Source organism: Periplaneta americana, chromosome 4, assembly GCF_040183065.1.
Source record: "Periplaneta americana isolate PAMFEO1 chromosome 4, P.americana_PAMFEO1_priV1, whole genome shotgun sequence".
Lineage (NCBI taxonomy): Eukaryota > Metazoa > Arthropoda > Insecta > Blattodea > Blattidae > Periplaneta > Periplaneta americana.
In genome coordinates, this window is record NC_091120.1 from 72487544 (window position 1) to 72510683 (window position 23140).

The 23140-nt window shown below is 34.9% G+C and overlaps 1 protein-coding gene across 2 annotated transcripts in view; it reads left to right on the forward strand.

The window, feature by feature from the left end:
* The window catches only part of LOC138697914 (uncharacterized), a 49000-nt gene that overhangs the window by 13406 nt on the left and 12454 nt on the right, over positions 1–23140 (forward strand). Inside the window, exons 1-2 of one of the 2 annotated variants that reach the window (XM_069823511.1) lie at positions 2533–2644; positions 20410–20528. In XM_069823511.1, the coding sequence (XP_069679612.1) occupies positions 20424–20528 (105 nt within the window). In that variant the 5' untranslated portion in view covers positions 2533–2644; positions 20410–20423. Of the gene's footprint in view, positions 1–2532; positions 2645–20409; positions 20529–23140 lie in introns of those variants that run through there. The other variant, XM_069823510.1, reaches the window with a different exon arrangement.

Here is a 23140-nt window from a genome sequence, read left to right on the forward strand (position 1 = left end):
GTTCTAAGTTGGGGTAAGTGCAATCCCCACCTCACCACTTACGGGTTAAAAATTATGAAAATAGCACATTCAAGGGTACTTAAACAATTAATGTTTTCTGTACATAATTTACACTTCTGTCATGCTCATAAAATCAGTCATTTTCTGTTGTTGTAATGAAGTGAACCTGTTGGTTGTGGTTCTAAAAATAGCACCACCACCGTCTCTCAGCGCTCGTGAATAGCATGCATTGCATTACAGGAAATATTTCGGTTAATCCGAAAATCTTGTAATCCGAATAGGTCTTGGTCCCAATTAGTTTGGATGAACGAGACTCTACTGTACTAAGTTCATTTCACTTTGTCGTTCAAATTCTAACATTCTACAACGATTCAAACTATAGCGTTGATCATGTCGATCAAATGAATCACAAGTAGACCTACTCAGTAAAGTAAGCACCACATAGGGGCCTCCTGTACACAATCAGTAATAGTCTTGATCTAGCTGCATAAGTGCATGGATTCTACACAAATAGTTGAGCAACAAAGATTTCGCGACGCTACTCTTTTGCTGAAGCTGTCTTGAGAGCTCACTGAGTTAAAAGACTAATGGACAGAATCAAGTATATGTAAGTGATGGCTCTGATCTTCATAAATGAGACAAAAGAAGACGCTGCCAAAGAAAGAAAATCTATAAAGGAGAGAAAAGTTACAACAGATGTCGCACTTTAAAAAATGCAATGTAATAAATGAATTGGAAAGAAGAAGAAGAAAATATTTACATTTGTAACTTGTAATAATCATACTGCACCTTCTTCGCGCATTAAAAAAAATGTGTAGAGTAAGAGGAAGTATTAAGAAATTTGTGATGTTATCATAAAAATAGCAATAGATAACCTCTCAGACATATTAAGTGCTTTTGTTCTACAATATTCGTTGGTTCTTTTTTGCAAGTGTAATCCCTATGTAGCCTACGTTCAAAATATGTAGACTAATTGTTAATATTTAATTCATATGTTTAATAGGTCTACCGATAATAAAGGTCATTAATATCCACTTAACACAAATTAATGATTTTGAAAACTACATTTACTATGCAAATAAAATCTACGAACTGTATGCGATACTGTACACATCTCTCTCTCTCACTCACACACATACACACACACGTTCGCAGTTGTGAGCAGTATGGGATGAAAATAAATGGGGCGTTCAGAGCACAAGGTAATCAAGTCACAAAAATAAAGTTTTCAAAAAATTAGACTTACAGTCTTTATGTATAGTTAATAACCCATTAAAGATGAGTGTGATTTTAAACATTTGCACCATTGCAAAGATTGTGAGGGCATGATTCTTTTATGTTCTGAAAGTAGCCTCATCTATGGTACCTACAGACGAAATATCTCCCAATTGGCCGCAAATGGACTTAATTCCCTTGTGCTCGGAACGCCCCAAATGTAACGAAGGCGAAGACCATGATTATCGAAGGAGAAATTATTCGAAATGACGCTGTGGAACAAGTGGATAACTTCAAATACTTGGGGTGTACTGTAAGCAGTAACATGAGCTGCTATCAGGAATTCAAGAGGATAGCAATGGCAAAGAAAGCTTTCAGTATAAAAAAGAGCATCTTCTGCATACCTTTGGGAAAAGATCTCAGGAAGAGACTAGTAAAATGCTTCGTGTGGTGTGTGGTATTGTATTAGATAGAAACAAGCACATTCCGATGAAGTGAAGAGAAACAACTAGAAGCATTTGAAATGTGGATATGAAGAAGAACTGAACATATGAAATGAACAGATAGAATAAGAAATAAAGCTATGCTAGAAAGAGTGAGTGAAGAAAGACTAATGCTAAAACCGATGAGGAACAAAAAAAAATAATAATAATAATAATTGCAGAATCAATGGCTAAAAGGAAATTGCCTACTGAAGGATGCAGTAGAAGAAATGGCGAACGGGAGAAATTTCGGGACAGAAGAAGATATCAGATAATAGACAACATTAAGATTCATGGATCATATGAGGAAACTGAAAGGAAAGCGGAAAGTAGAGAAGATTGGGTAATGTTAGGTTTGCAGTGAAAGACCTGCCCTTGGGTAGAAGACTATATATGAATGAATATATACATGTCTCTCCAAGTTATCAGTTATCCCTACCGCATGTAACAGACATACGTACATAATTTGGTTTATAAATATTTCTTGTTTTGAAATGAGGCATTTTTGTCCCATTCCTTATTCCACAATGAAGACGATGTTCGATCTTACTAGTTCATTTCCCATGCCATGTAAGACACGTGTATCATACTGTAGGTTTCTGTAACACCTTTCATAGTCACTGCGTGCTAGCATGAAACATTCACTTATACGATGTGATATTACTATTTATATCATATCTCTTATTATTTTTGTTATTGTTATTATGATTTGGAATGATGTTTCTTCCGTCAGTATGACACATGGCACGAAAACTGACATTAAGGTCACTCTGCTAACCACATCAGTGGTACTATAAAAAAAGACCCTACACATATACTGTTTCCGCTGGGTTCGTCCATTTTGCACTCACTTGTCAGTGTGTGAAGTGACTGCAAGAGGAGAACTCCATTACCAAGAGTCGAAGTAACGTTTCACATTCTTCATGTAATATACATCTCCGTCAATAGTAAGTTAGTTGTGCATGTGTGTGTGAAACTTTGTGTTAGTAAGCACGCTCTTTTGAAATATTCAGCATGCCGAATATGTTGTCGTTACTATTAAAGAATTATTTTTGTTGGATTGATTTTTAATTTTTCGGAAGCGCATGTGTTTAGCGCAGCAGCGATCTTCGGCAGAGGTATGTTGTACAACCTATCACACGGACCCTGTATTAAAAAATTATAGTTTATGAGTTCATTTAGTCTATTACTTAGGCCCTATATAGAAATAATATACTGATTATTGGACGATACTGCATCACTTAAGAAGAAATATTTATTGCAGAAACAAATGCTGAACATTCATACAAATGTATCTATACAATTTACTGAAATGTAAGGAAAAAGTAACAAAATTCAACTAAGATTTTCATCAAACTTCTCGAAAGTGGGTTTGGACTAATAATCAGTTTATATTATGACGAAGTTGATTCATATTTTTGAGGTGGTTTTATGGAACTTCCTGTAACTTTATTATCTATCTATCTATCTCTATATATCTATCTCTATCTATCTATATCTATATCTATATCTATCTCTATCTATATCTATCTCTATATCTCTATCTATCTCTATATCTCTATCTATATCTCTATCTATCTATATATCTATCTCTATCTATCTATCTCTATCTATATCCATCTATCTCTATCTATATCCATCTATCTATATCTATATTTATCTATCTATCTATATCTATATCTATCTATCTATATCTATATCTATATCTATATCTATATCTATCTATTCATTTATTCATTTATTTAATCTGACAATTAAGGCCATAAGGCCTTCTCTTCTGTTTCACAAAAATTATTTTAAAATACTACTGGTACCTTTAATCTATTCAACGATAGTTCATACTGAATTAAGATATTGATATTATACAAATAAGAGAAGTGATATTGGACTATTATCACCACATTTATAGGCAGAAAAAGAGAAGGGGAGATCAGAGATACGGAAAGGAAATCCACAGGAGGGGTATATGATGTTTACATTACATTCATCATAAATTCTTTTATTTCTAAAAATATTCTGAAGATAAATATTTTGTTAATTCATCATAATACATGTTATACAGAATGCTTCAGAAATCAACCGAAGAAATTTATTTGGTTATGGAAGGGTTGTAGACAAGCAATTTCAGATAGGGAACCCAGAGTCTACGATGAAAAATATCTGAGTTATTAGTTGTTAAATTGTTTACACCTGACACTCATAATCCAGAATTAATATTAAATAGATATATGGAATGTTTGGGATGGTTTCGAACTATATTAGGGATTTAATGAAGCCTAATTGTTAAGAACTAACCAACCGTGTTTCCAAAATTTATATTTTACAAACTCAATAAAATTGCCAGCAGATAATGGGACAGTACGTCACTACAGCCTTACTGCTTTCTGTTTCAACCTCATTCATTTTCGTCATTATACCTATTTTAGACGAGAATTACCGGCATGAAACTGGGTTGCATTCAGAAAGTATTAATTTATTACATCTATCTTAAATACGAAGAAATTAATTGCAATCAATTATTTGTTTTATTAGATTTATTTTCTTTATTTGATGTTATTTTTTTATGTAACGGATAACGCGACAGACCTCAGATCAATAGGTAGTACTGGCCCAAAAATATATCACTCCATTCAACCACTTTAATTTCTTCAGTTGATTACTGAAACACTCTGTATAGTGTTTAAAGAAATTGTTACGTATTACTTTAGCGCAAATTTATTAAATATGCTATATAATATATTTGTTTTGCTCAAAAAATTGTTGCATAAAGACCTGCCCTTGGGCGGAAAACTATGAATGAATAAGTATACTGGAAATTTATGAAAAAAAATACAATGTATTTTATAAAAATAAATTTGCATATTTCTTTATAAGTTTCAATAAAATAATATACAAACATTTCTTTAACCACTGCACATAACATAGTACCATTGTTCACAACGGAAATTATTTTATCTTGTGTCACTGTAGGCCTAAACAAAATACGAGTAATTTTTTACTACAGATTCGGAAAGTGAACATTGTTCAAACACTATTTGTTTTTATTGATTTTACGACACTTTATCAGCTGCGATGGTTATCTAGCATACGAGTATATTGATGGTGATAATGCCAGCGAAATGACTTCAGGGTCCAGCGCCGAAAGTTTACCATAATCAGAATTTATTTCTTGTGTTAAGTTAAAGAAATTTTTCCTTGTGAATGTTTGACACTGGTAATTTTCACGCGGATGTGACAGATTAAAGTACACATCTAGCGGTACATTTTCAGAGCGCTGGGTGACGTCAGTGGACATTAAAATTACAGTAAGAACGAACGCCCATATACGGCAAACTGAAAACATTGATCACGATCACATATCTCATCTGATACACTTGACGTGTTGTAGCTAGTAGAAATCAGTGTAACGCATGCGCAGTAGATACCACTCACTTCCAATCCAATATTCGCTGTCGCACAAGATAATCGCAAGATCTTCAGAATGAAATAACTGAGGTGGCTGTGTGGTACAGATCTGTAATCTGACACGCAGAATGTCCGGTTTCGAGTTTCAGTGAGGTCTTGGATTTTTCATTGAAAATTCCACAGTAACTTTTGGCTAACAAGGTTGCAAGTTCTCTCTTCCCCATGATAGACATTCTCCGATCACTAGTTAGAGAAGTGAGAAGGGAGTTGACGAGGTACAAACGAGGTTGCCTGTATGAAACCTGAAACTAAGGGCTGGTTCACACGATACGGGAATTTCTCGAAACGAATATTTATTCAAATCGATTTCTTGCGGACAGCAGTGTAGATACAGTTCGATTTTTTTCCCGTGCATAACGAAATTCAAGTTACATACGAGAAAAATCGAATCGTGTGTACATTGCTGTCCGCACGAAATCTATTCGAATAAATGCCCGTTTCGAGAAATTCCCGAATCGTGTAAACGTACCCTTAGATACGCAGCACGGGCGACGTTTAAAGGGTATGGGAAGTTGGGAGGGAGGGATGGATGGAGGAAGGGGGGGGGGAAAGAGAGAGAGAGAGAAATTTCTATCAGAGTTTAATATTTTAAAATAATTATTAATTGAATAGTACCGCTAAAGAAAAAATGTGAGAAATGTGTTGCAATATTAAATATTCCACTTTTATGAAGTCTTAAGAATAAAAAAAGAGTTAATTATGACTTTGCTTAAATGAAACCAACGAGTTACCCTTTGCTACATTAGTGGTTATCTATTGCAAATAAAAGTTCTAGTTTTCTGTTAATTGAATTTAGAATTTATTTATCAATAAAATTATGTGTTCATTTGCTCGCACCTACGCCATATTAGTACCTAGTGTATTTAAATCTCGCATTGTATACGTGTATACGTAGGATAAATTAAAACTAGGTCTGTGTGTGAAAAGTGTAAATGCACTGTAAAGTGGGGTAAACTTCGCCATAAAACGAACAAATTAAAACATGATATCCACCTTATTTGTGATTTTAAAAAAAAGTAAAAATAATACTTAAGAAACTGAGAAGAAAAAATGAACTTTAAAAAATGTGTTCAACATACATGTATGTATCATAATTTAAAATTTTCTTTTTGTGATAAAGTTTACCCCCATTTTACGGTATGGAAAATAGTTCATTTCAGTGTAAATTCGTATTATGACGGAGGTACGCTACGCGTTATACCTCGAAAGATCTTCCCTAAAAATTAGACACCCCTCAAGCAAAAACTGAAATGACGCCCCTAATATATTGCGAACCTTAAGAACAGTTTGTAATGTGTGTCAGAAAGCTATGAACCGGGGTTGCGTAATAGTTCATTATAACAGACTCAGTGCTAGGGGTTCACACTCCACAATTAGGATAATAATAAAAGTAGGTCAAAGGATGGTCTTCATCATCTAGTTTTTCTAAACTTCTGCGTTATTCAATGGTGCGAGAAAAATGTTTTTTAGTATCTAAAGCAAGGGTAGGACGCTTGGCGCAATGGGACAGTTACGATATGCGAGACAAATGTCGAGGCCATCTGGATGCGTTATTCAGTGGTAGGTCCATAGTAAAAAATGTTTTTAGTGTGTACAACGGATGTGGACAAACTCCGGCTTGAGGATGACTTTCTATGGCTGATGGTAAACTATAATAATTATATATAATTAATCTCTTCTCCGCGGATGAGACGCTAGCCCGAGGGTGCAGTGTGCTGATTACCGCTGCTCTAGATAGAGAGAGGTGACGATTAGGGAGCATGAACGCGGCAGCAGCTGCAAACACCTTGATATATTTATATACAGTGCTTTTTTTTTTCTTCTTCATATCTTTGAAACTGTGCATTCTCTTTTAGTGCATTCAAAAACCCACAACTATACTTTCTGAACGTTGTACTTGATTACTGCAGTCAATTCTTAAACAAAAATAAAATTACAGTCCATAATTTTATTAGCGACATATCCTTTCGCTTTTGACATGGCTCGGTACGGACCGATCATTAATGCCGAGCATAGTCGGCGCTAGTGTTCCATATGATTGTCCAATTGTTTTTTTTTTTTTTTTTTTTACCTACAAGTTACAAATAATGACAGTTCTTATAATGTGTAATGGGCATTTGTGTAGCTATACCTCTGTAAAATCCTACATGGCAGAAGTGCATATTATGCGCAACTCTAGCCGACAGTGAGTCCAAGAAAAGACACAGGCCTATGTCGTTATTCAGACTTAGTAATAACAATAATAATATTAATAACAATGATAATAATAATAAATATTATTATTATTTAATATTCGGTAGTCTTTTTGTGCTTCTTCCATTAACCACCTACGTAAAGAGGGCCAGAGAAGGCCTGACGGCCTTATCTCTACCAGGTTAAATAAATAAATACTAATACTAAGTCAAAATCGTTGCTGCATGGGCCATTAGAAAATTAATGACAACATTTTAATAAAGATCAAAAGCTTATTTATTTACAGTGCACATAATTACAGTTCTTAGAGCTAACCTGCTTCAATATAAAATAACCGCCGCCACATCTCTGGAAGGCGATTGATGCCATCCACAACGTTACTTTGCTCTAAGCTTCTAATTGACTGTTCTACAGCTGTTATAATAGCCTGTCTATTTCTAATGCGTACCACTAGCTGTGGTTCTTTCATCTTATGAGAATGACGTAGTCGCAAGGACTCATATCTGGAGAATACGGAGGATGTTCAAGAATTATCCAGTTTCACATGTTCGGTAAATTAACGACTTGGGTAGCCATGTGACAACGAGCACCATTGCGAAGAACAATGGGTAATTAAGAAATTTCGTCGCTTCCTGTATTCCAAAAAGTGACTGTAATATGCAGCATTCATGTTTATTCCAAATGGAACAATGAGTTATTAATACATCTCCATAATCATAAACAACAAACGTAAGCTTGAGTGGGTCATGATCTCATCTGCATATTTTTGGCCTAAGGCGTTGCAGTTAACAGCTCTATCATTGCAATCACTGCATATAAAGTATAAATATGATACTGCCTTATAACTTACAAATACATAAAACGTACCACTCAATCTCACAGGGGAAACTCGGCTAATTTCGCAGTACGTGTAATTCCGCAATAGTGCATATATGATTTTACTGCGACTTTACAATAGCGTGAACGTATGTTTTGAGAGGCTGTCAACAGGAAGCATGTCCTCTGCAGTGCTACAGAAAAAATCAAGGATATTGGTCGAGTTTTTTTAATTGGGTTATTTTATGACCCTGTATCAACATCTAGGTTATTTAGCATCTGAATGATATGAAGGTGATAATGCCGGTGAGATGAGTCCGGGGTCCAGCACCAAAAGTTACCCAGCATTTGCTCGTATTGGGTTGAGGGAAAACCCCGGAAAAAACCTCAACCAGGTAACTTGCCCCGACCGGGAATCGAACCCGGGCCACCTGGTTTCGCAGCCAGACGCGCTGACCGTTACTCCACAGGTGTGGACATATTGGTCGACACCTCTATCGGCAATACAGTGAAACATCGAAAGTTGGCTGTTTTTCGTGTTTTGCTACACAGCTGTGAAGAAAGTGAGCATTGTTACAAATAAATTGCTCCATTTATGTTACTTTCATAATGAATTTCAAAATTATTTACTACTGCGAAATTTACTTTAGCGATACCCTCACGGGAGAGGCTGGGAACAGAGGGCTTTGGGTGGGGAGCAACCTGAGACATCTACACGACGGTGAGGTAAGTGTTGCATTATTCACACAGTGCAGTAGTGTCAGAGTTGTAAGCTCCAAAACCGGTTGTGGAGCTAGAGTCGGAGCGTGAACTTGCTTATGTCTGTGGAAACACCGGAGCACGCAACGAGTCTAGTGGAGCGCTCCGATCCGTTTAGTCTCTGTCTGACAACGCTGACATAGTGCATTGTGTTTGTGATACGGCGTCGTTTAACATATAAGGAAGAAACTAGCGCACAGGTAGTTCTGGTGATTTCGGAAGTGCATTTTTTTTTCTTTTGTGGAGATAGAGTTGGGAAGTTGAGAATTTTATGGGAATATATTTGAAGAAAGGAAAATGTTCGAAAATGTAGAAGATATGTTTGAAATGTGAGGTGCGTAGTAATAGAGGTAAAAATATTGTTGTTTGTAGTGAAAGGAGGAAATGTAGAGATACGAAACACACGATGCGATGTATGTGAAGAACGCATAACTTGTATTAATAGAATAAGCACTCAAAAATAGTGAAACAGAACAAACAATAATGAAAAAAACCACTCAGTTTTCGTAACGTATAGCCTAAATTCGTTTGTACATCCGTCATTACACTAGCTTATTACAGATCAGTACTGATCACTAGGGACCGGATTTTTATGTAATTACATATTATATTCCTTTCCATCTAATCGTATATAAATCTTTGCGAATCATGTAATTACCTTTAATATATTAAAATTTGATACTACATATTGTTACATATCTGTCCCACATTATATATTATGGCTTGGTATTACATAAATCTACATATTTAGTGGTTTTATTCATTTTTACTTCTCTAAAAGGAAAAAAAAAAAAAAAAAAAGAGGAAAAAAACATCTGCTGGGGAAGTTTACAATTTGAAAATACACAGATTTAAAAAGCCTTTTTACCTACGCAAGAAAGGACATATGAATTAATCGTGGACTACCGCCCCCGACACTCCCGCTTTTATTTTTCCTACCTTACAACACTTCATTGCACTCCCTTCCTCACATATTTTCCTATACTTCTCTCTTTCATCCTCTACCTACTTTATTACTAATTAACTTATATTAAATTAGAATACATGACAATACACCGGGATTCGATCCTAGGTCCTTTCGTTTGGTGAAACACTATCACAGCCATTACGCTACGAATTCGTTGATGAATAAAACCTTAAAAATTATACTGAGCATAATTAAAATCAAATACTTCCAAAGATATTAAACATATGAATTATTAATATTATTATTATTATTATTATTACTATTATTATTATTATTTTTATTAGTATTTACCAGGGCTCCCTCTAATTAGAGGCTGCCAGTACACAAAGCATACAAAACAAAAAGAAGAACAAATAGACAATGAAGGATAAGAGTAAGAAAAATGACAAACAAGTAAACAAACAAATAATGGAAGTTAATAGAGCAGGAAATTATTATTATTATTATTATTATTATTATTATTATTATTATTATTATTATTATTATTATTATTTACCAGAGCTTCCTCAAATTAGAGGCTGCCATTACACAAAGCATACAAAACAAAAAGAACAACAAATAGACAATGAAGGATAAGAGTAAGAAAAATGACAAACAAGTAAACAAACAAATAATGGAAGTTAATAGAGCAGGAAATTATTATTATTATTATTATTATTATTATTATTATTATTATTATTATTTACCAGAGCTTCCTCAAATTAGAGGCTGCCATTACACAAAGCATACAAAACAAAAAGAACAACAAATAGACAATGAAAGATAAGAGTAAGGAAAATGAAAAACAAGTAAACAAACAAACAATGGAAATTAACAGAGTAGGAAATTATTATTATTATTAAAACTATTATTATTATTATTATTATTATTATTATTATTATTATTATAGAACTCAATTCACTATTTCAGGGGAATGCTAGAATTCTATATATTCATAATTTCATTGTATTATATTTTTGTGGCCATAAATACTATTATTATTATTATCTTTATTATTATTTAAGAAATTATGTTGCGGATTATAGGCCTATTAGTTCACTATGAACATTATTACAGTTAATATGGAAAATAGATCACGAATTAACTAATTAACGTATATTGTACAAGAAACTAGTATGATAAATATGCGAATGATGGCGCTACTACACTTATGCACTATGAATATTGTCTTAGTATACGTATATTAAATGGATTAACTACACTACTCCCTTTAGTATTCCATTAATCTTATTGAGATAAGTTAAACTATCACATTTTTATTAAAACAGTTTTTCGTATTTGCATTGTAATGTGAGGACATACGTGATATCGTATACGCCTATTACGTCATCCAACTTATTCATCGGGAAAACAGCATGAAACTTTCGTAATATCATCAAAGTTATGTTGGTATGACTGAGGAAAGAACTGTATAACAGTTTAAGGTGTATACGCGGAGTAAATAACTCTGCGCTAGTTTAGCCCATATAACTATTATAATAGTTAACCCAACCTAACCCAACTTCTGGAGAGTGAGGGTAGCTGGATAGAAGTCACACAGATAGAAGTGGATGAAGTGTTTACGAACGACATTGCTAAAGTAAATAATTACGGAAAATCAATTTTTTTTTCTTCTCCTGTAGGATTTAAAATCTGCATATTAAACCTTTCTGCTCGCAGGTAGGCTATTCAAATATTAAACTTAATCTTTACAAACAAATCTCCTATAAATTAAACAGTTTTCATTTCCAGAATCATCCGACTTTCCAGTGCACTAGTTTCGCCGAATAAGTAAGAAAATTAGATTGGAGTTTAGCTTATCTAAGTGTAATTTGAGACTTTCTTCATAGGCTAAATGGTATAACTAGAAAATAGCTCTTAGTAACGTATCTAACAGACGGTTTCATAATTAGGAAAGGGAAACGACGAAAACTAACATGTATGTAGCTTGAAAACGTTAGGCGTCTGTACATCTAGAAAATGGTGCAAATATATCCAAAAAGTCCGCACCCAGTTCAGCTTGTTAGTGACTGTGTAGCAATAGAGATGCTACATTTTATATTATTATTATTATTATTATTATTATTATTATTATTATTATTAGTAATAGTCGTAGTGGTGGTGGTAGCAGTTGTACAGTGTTAGTCGTAGCAACCTCAACATTAGTAATAGTATAAAAAACCTAGAACATGTAAAAGTCACTAAAAGGTCACTAACATTTAACTCTGAAATAAAAAAGTTGGTAATACTTACTATATTCAACCAAGTGCCCGTCTTCTATCAAATTACCTAGTAATAATAATAATAATAATAATAATAATAATATTATTATTAATAGTGGTGGTAGCAGTTGTACAGTAGTAGTCGTAGCAACAGAGGAATAGTAATATTAGTAATAGTAGTAATATTATTACTACTACTATTATATGATTATTATTATTATTAATTATTATTATTATTATTATACGTTGTTACTATAAGTGTAATTTCTGTGGAATAAATTTTTCTAATAAATACAACAGAGCTTGTAAGTATTCTGTAAATCGACAGTGAGCTACAGTAGGTCTACAAGAGGAACCGGCTTACAGATACCATATTGCCTAGATGGATGCCGAAACGGCTTCATTTTCAGAGAATAAAGTACGTATAAGTTACTGTAGGCAGAGATTTGTTGGAGTATTTCACCTTCTGAATTATATCAGCACTAATTGCAAATAATTTAACACAAAGAACAGACAACAAGACATTACACGGTATTTTTAACTGCAGTTTCTAGTAATTAAGGAGCACAAATTATTGACTAAACATAATACCCTCATAAGACATCGAAAGAAATATTTCAAGACTACCACAAAGGCAAATTGAATAAAAGTTCAGATAATAACTAAACTAAATTTGACTTGAATAAGTGTAAGACGGAACAGGAGAAATCTCCTAATCCATGAAGAGATGATGATAAATGTAGATCGGTACAGGTTTATTTGATGCATAATGGGTATGGGAGGAAATAACAGGCTATTATTATAAATATAAAATACCCACCTGATGATGTCATGAAAGGTATCAGAGTCTATATAATTTCACTGTCCGTAACACCAACAATAACACAATCACAAAAAACACATATTTTTCGCGTTAGTAATAAAACTACGCATCACAAAACAAGATTGCCTTCCCTCCCTCCGATGTCATTTTATTCCACGAGTGTGATACGAACTGTCAACTCTTCTAAAGCAAAGCCATTTTCAGTTACAACGATTTAACATGGCCTCCTATACACAAAATATTACAACATTTTAATTGTCAACAACATAAAATATTATTTAAACACGATAAAGAACCGATGTCAGCAAATATCTTCGCGTCAGTTAGTCTCGCGGTCAACCCTAATTCAGAACCGGTACCGGAAACAACTAGAACGTGTACGATTGGTTGGATCATTTCCGTTTGCCCTTCAGATGTTTTTTCATCAATCAAAGAGAATCGAAGTTGTAACAGTGCTCTCTACTCAAGTTTGCCTTGAACTGCCTGCCTGGCTCAACAAAAAACACGAAGGCTGCAGGAAATAGGATAACGAAATAGTATTACTCTGATTCTCCGCTGTGGTTTGAACGATGTTGTTCCTAGCTAAAAACCTAATGAATCCATGTTCAATTCATTGGCAATAATAAAGTGAAAATGTATTTACCAATGAGACTAGACATGTGTCGCGAATCCAGTGTTACAATACTTCAGGTTAGGAGTTGACGTTGCGCCATGAGAAATGAGTCCCGCTACTTTTGAATATGTAATGTTGATTCATGTCCTTAAATACTCTGTGTGTAAGATGTGTATGTTTATTATTATTATTATTATTATTATTATTATTATTATTATTATTACTACTCATAAACGTGGTTTACCTTTGCTCCACGAACTTCAATGTATACTAGGTTCAACTGCACAATCCTAAGCGATCCTGGTGCATCTACATGGTTCAAATTTCCATGCGTTTACGAACGCAATCTGGAGAGAATATTGAAAGAATCGAGATGAAAACAAACGTTCAATTAAGATGCATGCAGATTTTCTGTCTACAGGGTGAGTTGTATTGAAAGTCATCTTCAGTATATTCATTTATTCATAGTCTTCTACCGAAGAGCAGGTTTTTCACTGCAAACCCAGCATTCTCCAGTCTTTCCTATTTTCCGCCTTCCTCTTTCTCTCTTCATATGAATCATATATCTTAATGTCTTCTATCATCTGATACCTTCTTCTGTCCCGAACTCTTCTCCCGTTCACCATTTCTTCCATTCCATTCTTCAAAAGACAGTTTCTTCTCAACCAGTGACCCAACCAATCCCTTCTCCTCTTTCTGATCAGTTTCAGCATCATTCTTTCTTCAGCCACTCTTTCCAATACAGCTTAATTTCTTATTCTGTCTGTCCACTTCACACGCTCCATCCTTCTCCATATCCACATTTCAAATGTTTCTATTAACTTCTTTTCACTTCGTCGTAAGGTCCATGTTTCTGCCCCCTACAATGCCACACTCCATACAAAGCACTTCACTAGTCTCTTCCTTAGTTCTTCCTGCAGAGGTCCGCAGAAGATACTCCTTTTTCTATTAAAAGCTTCCTTTTCCATTGCAATTCTCCTTTTGACTTCTTGGCAGCAGCTTATGTTACTTCTTTGCTTTTCTTCCTATGATCATGATCTTCGTCTTGTTCGCATTTATCTTCATTCCATACTGCTCACAGCTGTCATTTAGCTCCATTAGCATATCCCTTAGCATCATATCCTCTTCTGCTAACAACGACATATCATCAGCAAATCTTAAACACTTTATTCTCTTCCTCCTACTATCAACCTTACCATGTTCTGAAAACAGTTCTTCACTAAATCCTCCAAGTAGATGTTGAACAGAGTAGGTGATAAAGGGCATCCTTGATCGTACTTCTCTCCCTCTTTCACTTGCTTCTGACATTCTTCTTCTAGCCTGACTCTGACTCGTAGTTTCTTATAAAGGTTACTGAACAGCCTCCTCTCTTTCCAATCCAAACCAATTTTTTTTTGGATCCCCAATCAGTTTATTCTAATCCACTCTGTCAAACGCAGTTTATATATACATAATCATAAATATTAAATATCACTCTGATACTTAAGCCTACTTAATTCGCAAAATTGCGGGTTGAACACACCATAGAAACTCGTATTTGCGATAATCTTCAATAAAATTAATCGTTCTTGCCGCCATTTTCAACTTAAAATTCCACTATCACCAAACTAAAACAATTTACAGTTTATTCAAAGCTTCCTAGAATAATCAGCTGCTCGCTACAACGATGTTATGTTTTATTTAATGACACTCGCAACTGCCAAGGTTATATCAGCGTCGCCGGTGTGCAGGAATTTTGTCCCGCATGCGTTCTTTTATATTCCAGTAAATCTACTGACATGAGCCTGTTGCATTTAAGCACACTTAAATGCCATCGACCTGGCCCGGGATCGAACCTCGGGCATAGTAGGCCAGCGCTATACCAACTCCGCCAACCAGGCCGACTGCGCTATATGCTGCTGTTGAACGAAATACGCACAAGATACACACCTGTGACGGGTAGCTTTCATTGCCGCATGCGCTCTCATTTTAATGGAAAAGCAGGCACAATTGAATGTGTTTCGTTCACCCTTGCATGCATTGCTGGAATGCGTAAAAGTTGAACCTTAAGACATTTTTGCGTTAAAGACGAGTATTTTTCCTCCACATTACTACCATTAGACTATAATATATTTATCTACTAATGTTGCAAAAGAAGAACTTCAGTTGAAACTTTTACATTATAAAACTTTGAATTTATTCCATAGATTCCATAGCAACGTCTTATGAAGTAGGTCTATTTTACACCATACTTTCATAACACGCTTTTCTATTTTCATAGCAAAAGCTTCTAGAATTCAATCTCTTCGTAAATATTTTCAATATTTAATTGCAATTATCACGTTGAAAATGGCAACTTCACCAACAATGTTTATTGATCTCTACGTACACAATCTTGTTCCTTGAAAAGACTCTGTATACAATCAAGTAGGCTTTTACCGACTCAGATGAGCTACAAATTATTATAAATTTATCTAAAATTGACTAAATAACTATTACATCATACTATTACTAACAGCTATGTATCTGCAAAATTAATATGTGTTAATAGAACTAAAATTAGTATATAATGATGTCGTTGTTTTGATTTTTGTGTTATCAATGTTACAATAATGGTAACACTTCGTTTCTTACTCTGTCCATTTCACACGTTTCATTCTTCTCCATATCTACATTTCAAATGCTTCTATTCGCTTCTCTTCATTACGTCGTAATGTCCATGTTTCTGCACCATACAATGCTACACTCCACACAAAGCACTTCACTAGTCTCATCTTTAGAGATTTTCATGGAGTCCGAGTTTTCAGCTTCTCTCATAGTAAATAGGTGATTCTGGCACGCGTTTTTTTCGTTTGCACGTCTGTGTTCTTTTCTCAAAAACTACCGGTAATCGAGGTATTTTATTTATACTCAATGTCTATTCTTCTTTGAGTATATTAGTATGAAAAATATCTGCGTGATACATAACTTATAGCGTCGTTGATTTTATGAAACCTCCGATATGAAAATATTTTTTCAGGAGGAACAAAAAATTAATTAAATATCAATAGGCTCACAGTGATTCTCGATTATGTCATTTACGTTCATCATATTCACCAATGTTTTCTACCGAATTACTTCATATTTTTTGTAGGCCCATTGATTTAATTAATTTTTTTCTTCCTCCTGAAAAATGATGTTGTGTAATGTTACATAGGAGGTTTCATAAAATCAACGACGATATGTATTTATTTACTTATTCACTTATTTACTTATGTCCGCTGAAGGTTAACTATGTGGTAACACGTCTGGCTCCAGACTAGCAGGCCCGGGTTCGATTTCCGGCGAGGTCAGACATTTTCGTGTACAATTTCTACCTCGCGTCTAGGAAAAGTGGTGGTACACAACTTCTAACCACTAGATTGCGCACTTGGGTTAAACCCCAAATCTCTCCGCAGTGCGTATGAAGAGAAGGCGTATGTCACTGTTGATAGTGATTCGTCCATCGGATGGGGATTTTAGCCTGGCGGCACCCTTGGTGCTATTCGACAGGAGCAGGCTACGTACTGGCACCGGGTTTCCTTTCTCCCTTCCTCATTTCATCATCACCCTCACTCATTCCCTACATTACATTTACACGAAAACGTACACATGACATAACTCTCCACAGATACACATCATGCATAGCGTGGCCCGCCGAAGTGATGTGCAACTCGAATATGGGTCAGAGTCCTGCCATCTATCTGCAATATGCGGAATCTGACTCAAGCAAGTAAAGTTGGTAGGCATTGAATACATACATACACACATATATTAAACTATTTACTTATTTACTTATTTATTTGTTTATTCATTTATTCGCTCATTCATTCATCCACCCATCCAACCATTCATTGAATAATATGATATGACTTGAAACTCTATTGATAATATTTCAAAGTGGATTCTTGATCGAAATCGTTCTAATAATTGAGACATTCCTTAGAATAAAAACTGAGACAGGGAGATCAAAAACCTACTAACTCCAATTTTTGACAAAATTGAATTATGGGCTGGATGATGCTTTCTAGTTTGTCCCGCATGCGTGGAAGGCAAGAATACACTAATTTCGACATTCATCTGCATTCTGGGGGCTGTTTTAAAACTCATGGAAGTCAGAAATCCACTTACTCCATGGAATAAGAGAGTTTTTGCATTCCAAGTTTAATTTCCCGGTAGGTGGCAACACTACCGCTCAACCATCTGAGTAAAGTGATACGATACGGTATTCAGAAAGTTACAAAAATCTATGAAATCTATGTAAGTAAGACTATTAAAGGCACAATATCGAGTCGATTAACTTCCAGAAACCCAATACAGATGCATCATTCCCCAGCCAACTAAAGTACAATTCAGCATTGCCATTGAAAGAAGAAAGAAAAAGGACTTGCAAAATTTAATGCAGTTTATTTCTGAGGAAAGTAGGATCTAGAATCTAGATGCACAGGAAGAACATGAGAGTGAGAGAAAAAAACAGAATCTGTAACATGAATGAGGCTGTGTTAACATTTTAATATTTTGTATGGTTTCATTTGTGCATTTTGATGTGCTTTATGGTAATTTGTGATTTTCTGTCTCATATATTTGAAATTTAAAAAAAAATGTAGCAATGTTAATCTTAATAATAAACTTCCATTTTCTCGTATATTCCAATGTTTCATAAGGAAATTATGATAAACTTATCTTTTTTCTTCACATATCTCATATTTATTCACTTTTCTTAATTCATACACTGTGGAAGTCAGGTAAGGAAATGTAAAAATTTAGGTTTTGAAATATTTAATTGATAAAGAATGTAATTTTACACAATATTAATAGGTAAATGTATAATATTTAAAGTTAGTAAGAGAAATAATAAGTTTTTTTCTCTCTCCTGTAAAATTTGGTTTATTGGAGTTAGGGAGTTTTTGATTTCCCTGTCTCATCGTAAAGTACCGTACGTTACGTACTTTTTTTCAGTTCTCAACATATATTGAATTCTTAACAACACACCTCCCTCCTGAAAAAGATATTATTCCCCTTCAACAAACACGGGGCCTTCTAGAAGCATTTGAATGTCGTTCTGCACAATTCTCGTACATGGGATCGAAAATGCTTGCTCTGTATCTCAAATTCAACATTTCACAGTTCATTTAAGTTCTTGCTCCAAAGAACCCCTCAATTTTCGGTTTCATACTTAATTTTAAAGTAAATATAACACCATGTGAAATAAGTATAAAGCAGTATTTTATAAATATTTTCTAGTGTGCGGCTGCCATTACCCTTGAAAAATTCGAGCAGGCCTATTAACACTAAGTCAGCTTTCGTAATAATACTTTTTTCACATTTAAGTGTGTCTTATTTCAATGGATATTATTTGCACTGGTCAATCCAAAATTATATGAAATAATTATTCTTACACGTAACTATGCACATACTATTATTTGAAATGTAGAAGAAAACTAAGCTAAAATTATGAAAACATTGATTGATTGATTGGTTGATTGATTAATTGATTGATTGATTCGCCAAATGACAATATAGCATAATATGACACTGTCATTAGTAATAAACATTACCACATAATACCATAAAATGCATTAAGATCAGAAAGAGACTTTATTTTAAGTTGAGATTTTATCGTCCCTTTGAATGTCAGGATAGATAAATTCTTAATACTAATAGAAAGACTACTGAATAATTTTCGTAGACATTTATTCAAAACTGTTCTGCGAAAGAGAATATTTAATTTTGTCCGAATATATATTAGAATTTCCACGAGTAAAATGGTCATGAATGTAAAGAGAGTTTTGAAATTGTCGATATATTTCGGTGACATCTAAAAGACAAAACATGACATAAATTGAAGAAAAAGTAAAAATAGGCCTACCTGTTTTAATAAAAAGTGGTTTACAATGTTCTTTATGGTGAACTCTATAGCCTATACAATTCTATCAGTTCAATTCTGTAATAGAAAAAGCATTTTGGGAAAAGCATAATTACTCCATAACAATATTTCATAGCTAGAAAAAAAATTGTGATAACATCCATAATACACAGTAATAAAGTACCACCCTTTACAATATGTTTTAATATTCTAATAATGAATAAACCTTTACTAAATTTTAGAACAATGTCATTGACATCAACATTCCAATCAAAATTTTATTAGAGTCAATCTGAAGGTGAAGAAATCGAATTGAATTTGCAAGTAAAGTTTCATTACGACTTAAAGTAATTTTCATGCCTAGAGTTTTGTGAATATTAAGAGAAAGAAAATTAAAAGTCATTACTGCATGAAGATCTCATTATCACAACGCGATGTTGTAATCTTGCCAGAGAAAATTTCGACGCCATCAGGGAGTCGCACCACACAGATTGAAAACTACTGATGTAGGTTTATAGCCAAAAATGAGGGACAGAATAATAATTGAAGACTTCGGGGGTAAATAATGATAACCCACATACACAAATTGCATACATTTTAATTTTTACTGCACACACGAGAGGATTGTCACATTTTTCAAGCAGCATAATCCAATCATTTGTTAACATATTTACATAATTATTTAACCAAACCAAGATAATGTGGTTTATAGGCTGTAAAGAAGCAGAAAATTGTCCATCTCAGTTTTAAGGGTTATAACTATTTACCCCCGAGATCTTCAATTACCAACAACTTCTCCATATAAAATCTTATGGCTTATGCATTAAAAAGTATGAAACTTTTAACATCGATTGAATATTATTTTTTCATTTACCCTGTAATAAAAACGGTATCATAACTCTCAGCAAGGTGAATGATGGGGAATCAATGCTTCCTTGCTTCCATACAACTGGGCATAAAGGCAGAAGGATAGTCATATTAACCGCTTTACTCATGCATTTTGTGTTTTAAGGACCGCAAATCGCCATGGGAATCAGCTTGAAGTGCATCCCTCCCATGCAGTCTGTCAACTGCTTTTGTTGCACAGTCTCTCTCAAGAAGGCCACCATCGCCATCTGTATATTCGGAATTGTGAGTATGTCATATATAAAAGATTACAATTTAACAGCACGTTTCAATTTAAGTTCTGGGTTAAACTAGCGCTGAGGTATTGCCTTCCTATTCCACTTATATAAGCGTTAAATTTCACATAACTGATATAAACACACACACACACACACACACACACACACACACACTACCGGTCAAAAGTTTTCGATCAGCTATGAAAACAACTATATACTTTATTTCAATGTACAAACACATCGGAAAAACTAAATAAACCAACAAAATAAATATTTTCTCTCTCTAGCACAGGCTTGGAGAATTGGGCGACAATTGTGGCGTTGCGTCACTCATCGGAAACGTCACTCATTCCTTCCTTCTAGCCCCGCGTCATTGACTTGGCAGAGGAGGGGAATTGTATTCAGTGTCTGTGTTATATAATTGCGTACGGGACACAGTGACGTCATTCAACGCCAGTGGACTGTCGACGGGGAAGCAACGCTTTCCCCATGCTTTCCACCCCTCTCTCGCCAGTTCTGTATCCCTGCTCTAGCATTATGATATGATAGAATATTCAAAACGAAATCCCTGTTTAACTACAAATTCATCATTTTTAGTTGGTTATTTTACGACGCTTTTCAACATCTTAGTTATTTAGCGTCTGAGTGAGATGAAGATGATAATGCCGGTGAAATGAGTCCGGAGTCCAGCACTGAAAGTTACCCAGCATTTGCTGTAATCTGGATTGAGGGAAAACCCCGGAAAAAAACCTCAACTAGGTAACTTTCCCCGACCGGGAATCGAACCCGGGCCACCTGTTTCGCGGTCAGATGCGCTAACAGTTACTTCACAGGTGTGGAAAAAAATCCATATTTGTGATAGGTGATCGAAAACTTTTTACCGGTAGTGTATGTAACTGTATAATATATTCTGCATCTGTAAACAGGATATATTTAAGATTTTATCGTTAACTCTTTTCTAGAACATAGTATAGATAGTTTTAATGGTGCTAGATTCCTTTTAGCACTAAGGTTTAACGAACTCCAGTCTTGTGGTGCTTATGCTATTTCTCTTTTTTCACTTGAGTGTTCGGAAGATTTCAATATCCGTGCATTAGGAAAACACAAAGTGTTTTTAGAATGTATTTCATTTTTAAATACCTTATTATGTGTTCACCTTCTTTTCTTCCCATATAGGCCTACAACTTTCTTACGACCTCACGTCAAAAATGTATAAACATTTAACACATTAAAACAAAATTAATGTGTATAATCATTAGATTTCCAACGCCGCTACTGATTAATATCGCATATCATTTTTAGTCCCCCTTCAAGGAAGGGCAAGCAAGCCGCTATGATGGGTCCACTGTACTACTTACCACAGTCTAGTATTGTCGGACCATCGGATCTATGCCCCTTCAGTGCTGTCGTCGTTCTTGGAAACGTTAACGCCTCTACTCACCCCATTCCACCCGTTTCTCTCCCACTACGTCAAACAGCAAGCTACGAACCTTGCCGAATAGGGATGTTGCCAAACTTCCGTCAAACAGTGTCATGTCTCTTGAATATTGGTTATAATACTGTAAGGTTAATTATTACTTATTCTTCATTTAATTTAAGTGGGTCTAATGACGCTGATTGACTTATGCAAAATGCTATTACTTGCTTAATAATATTTCTTTCACCACTCCGTGGTAAAGTATTCAAGTTGAGTTGACAACACTGGACTGCAAGTGCAAATAAACTGTCCCGCAAGAAGGCTCAAAATTGTGAGTAGTGGGGGAGAGAAAGAGAGAGGGATAGAAAAGAGAGAAATAGGAATATAGTGGGAGAAATGAATTGCCGAGGCTGAAAAGGAATTACGGGGGCACAGATCCGATGGTCGGACTATATATAAGTCACGAAGCTTGAGTTTATGAGGGTACTAGGAACAATAGACTGTGCAGGTACTATTTCGCATTGTCTGTAATGAGGCGATAGTAGCGATCCTAGTGATTAGCAACTATCTATGGATGCATATTTATTTATTACTTATTGAACTTCGTATATACTAGACTGTGGTACTACCAGGGATGGAAAGGTGTGCATTCTAAGGCCCCCCGCACTACAAATTCATCTGCGCGCCACCTCCGATCTCCCTACAGCCTGCATTATCCCTTTACCTTTCCATGTAGGCCTCAGCGCGGTCCTTCAACCCCTGTCCCACGAGTTACCTAAGTTCTACTTCCACCAACAACGTATGACCACATCCATGGAGTCCAAGTTCGGCAGCAGGCCGCAGAAAACCTGCATCGGAGCGAGCCCGAAATCTACGAAAGAAACAGGGGTGACAATAAAAGATGGAAATGTAATTATGATGGAGAAATGAATGCGAGGTCCAACGCCGAAAGTTTTCCAGAAATTCTGCTTCGATTGGTTGAGGAAAAAACTTTGGAAAAACGTCAACCATATAACTTGTCTGGTCTTTTTACGATCATATGTGCTAACGGTTGCTCCACAGCGCGGTGAACATCGCACACCATATTCGATGCTTTTTATTGCAACGACCTATGTCGTTTTGGTAGAAACTAGTTTTTTTTTTAATACTCATACTTCGCAGTAGTTTAGACGACGATTTTTGTATACTCGTAGAAGTCTACA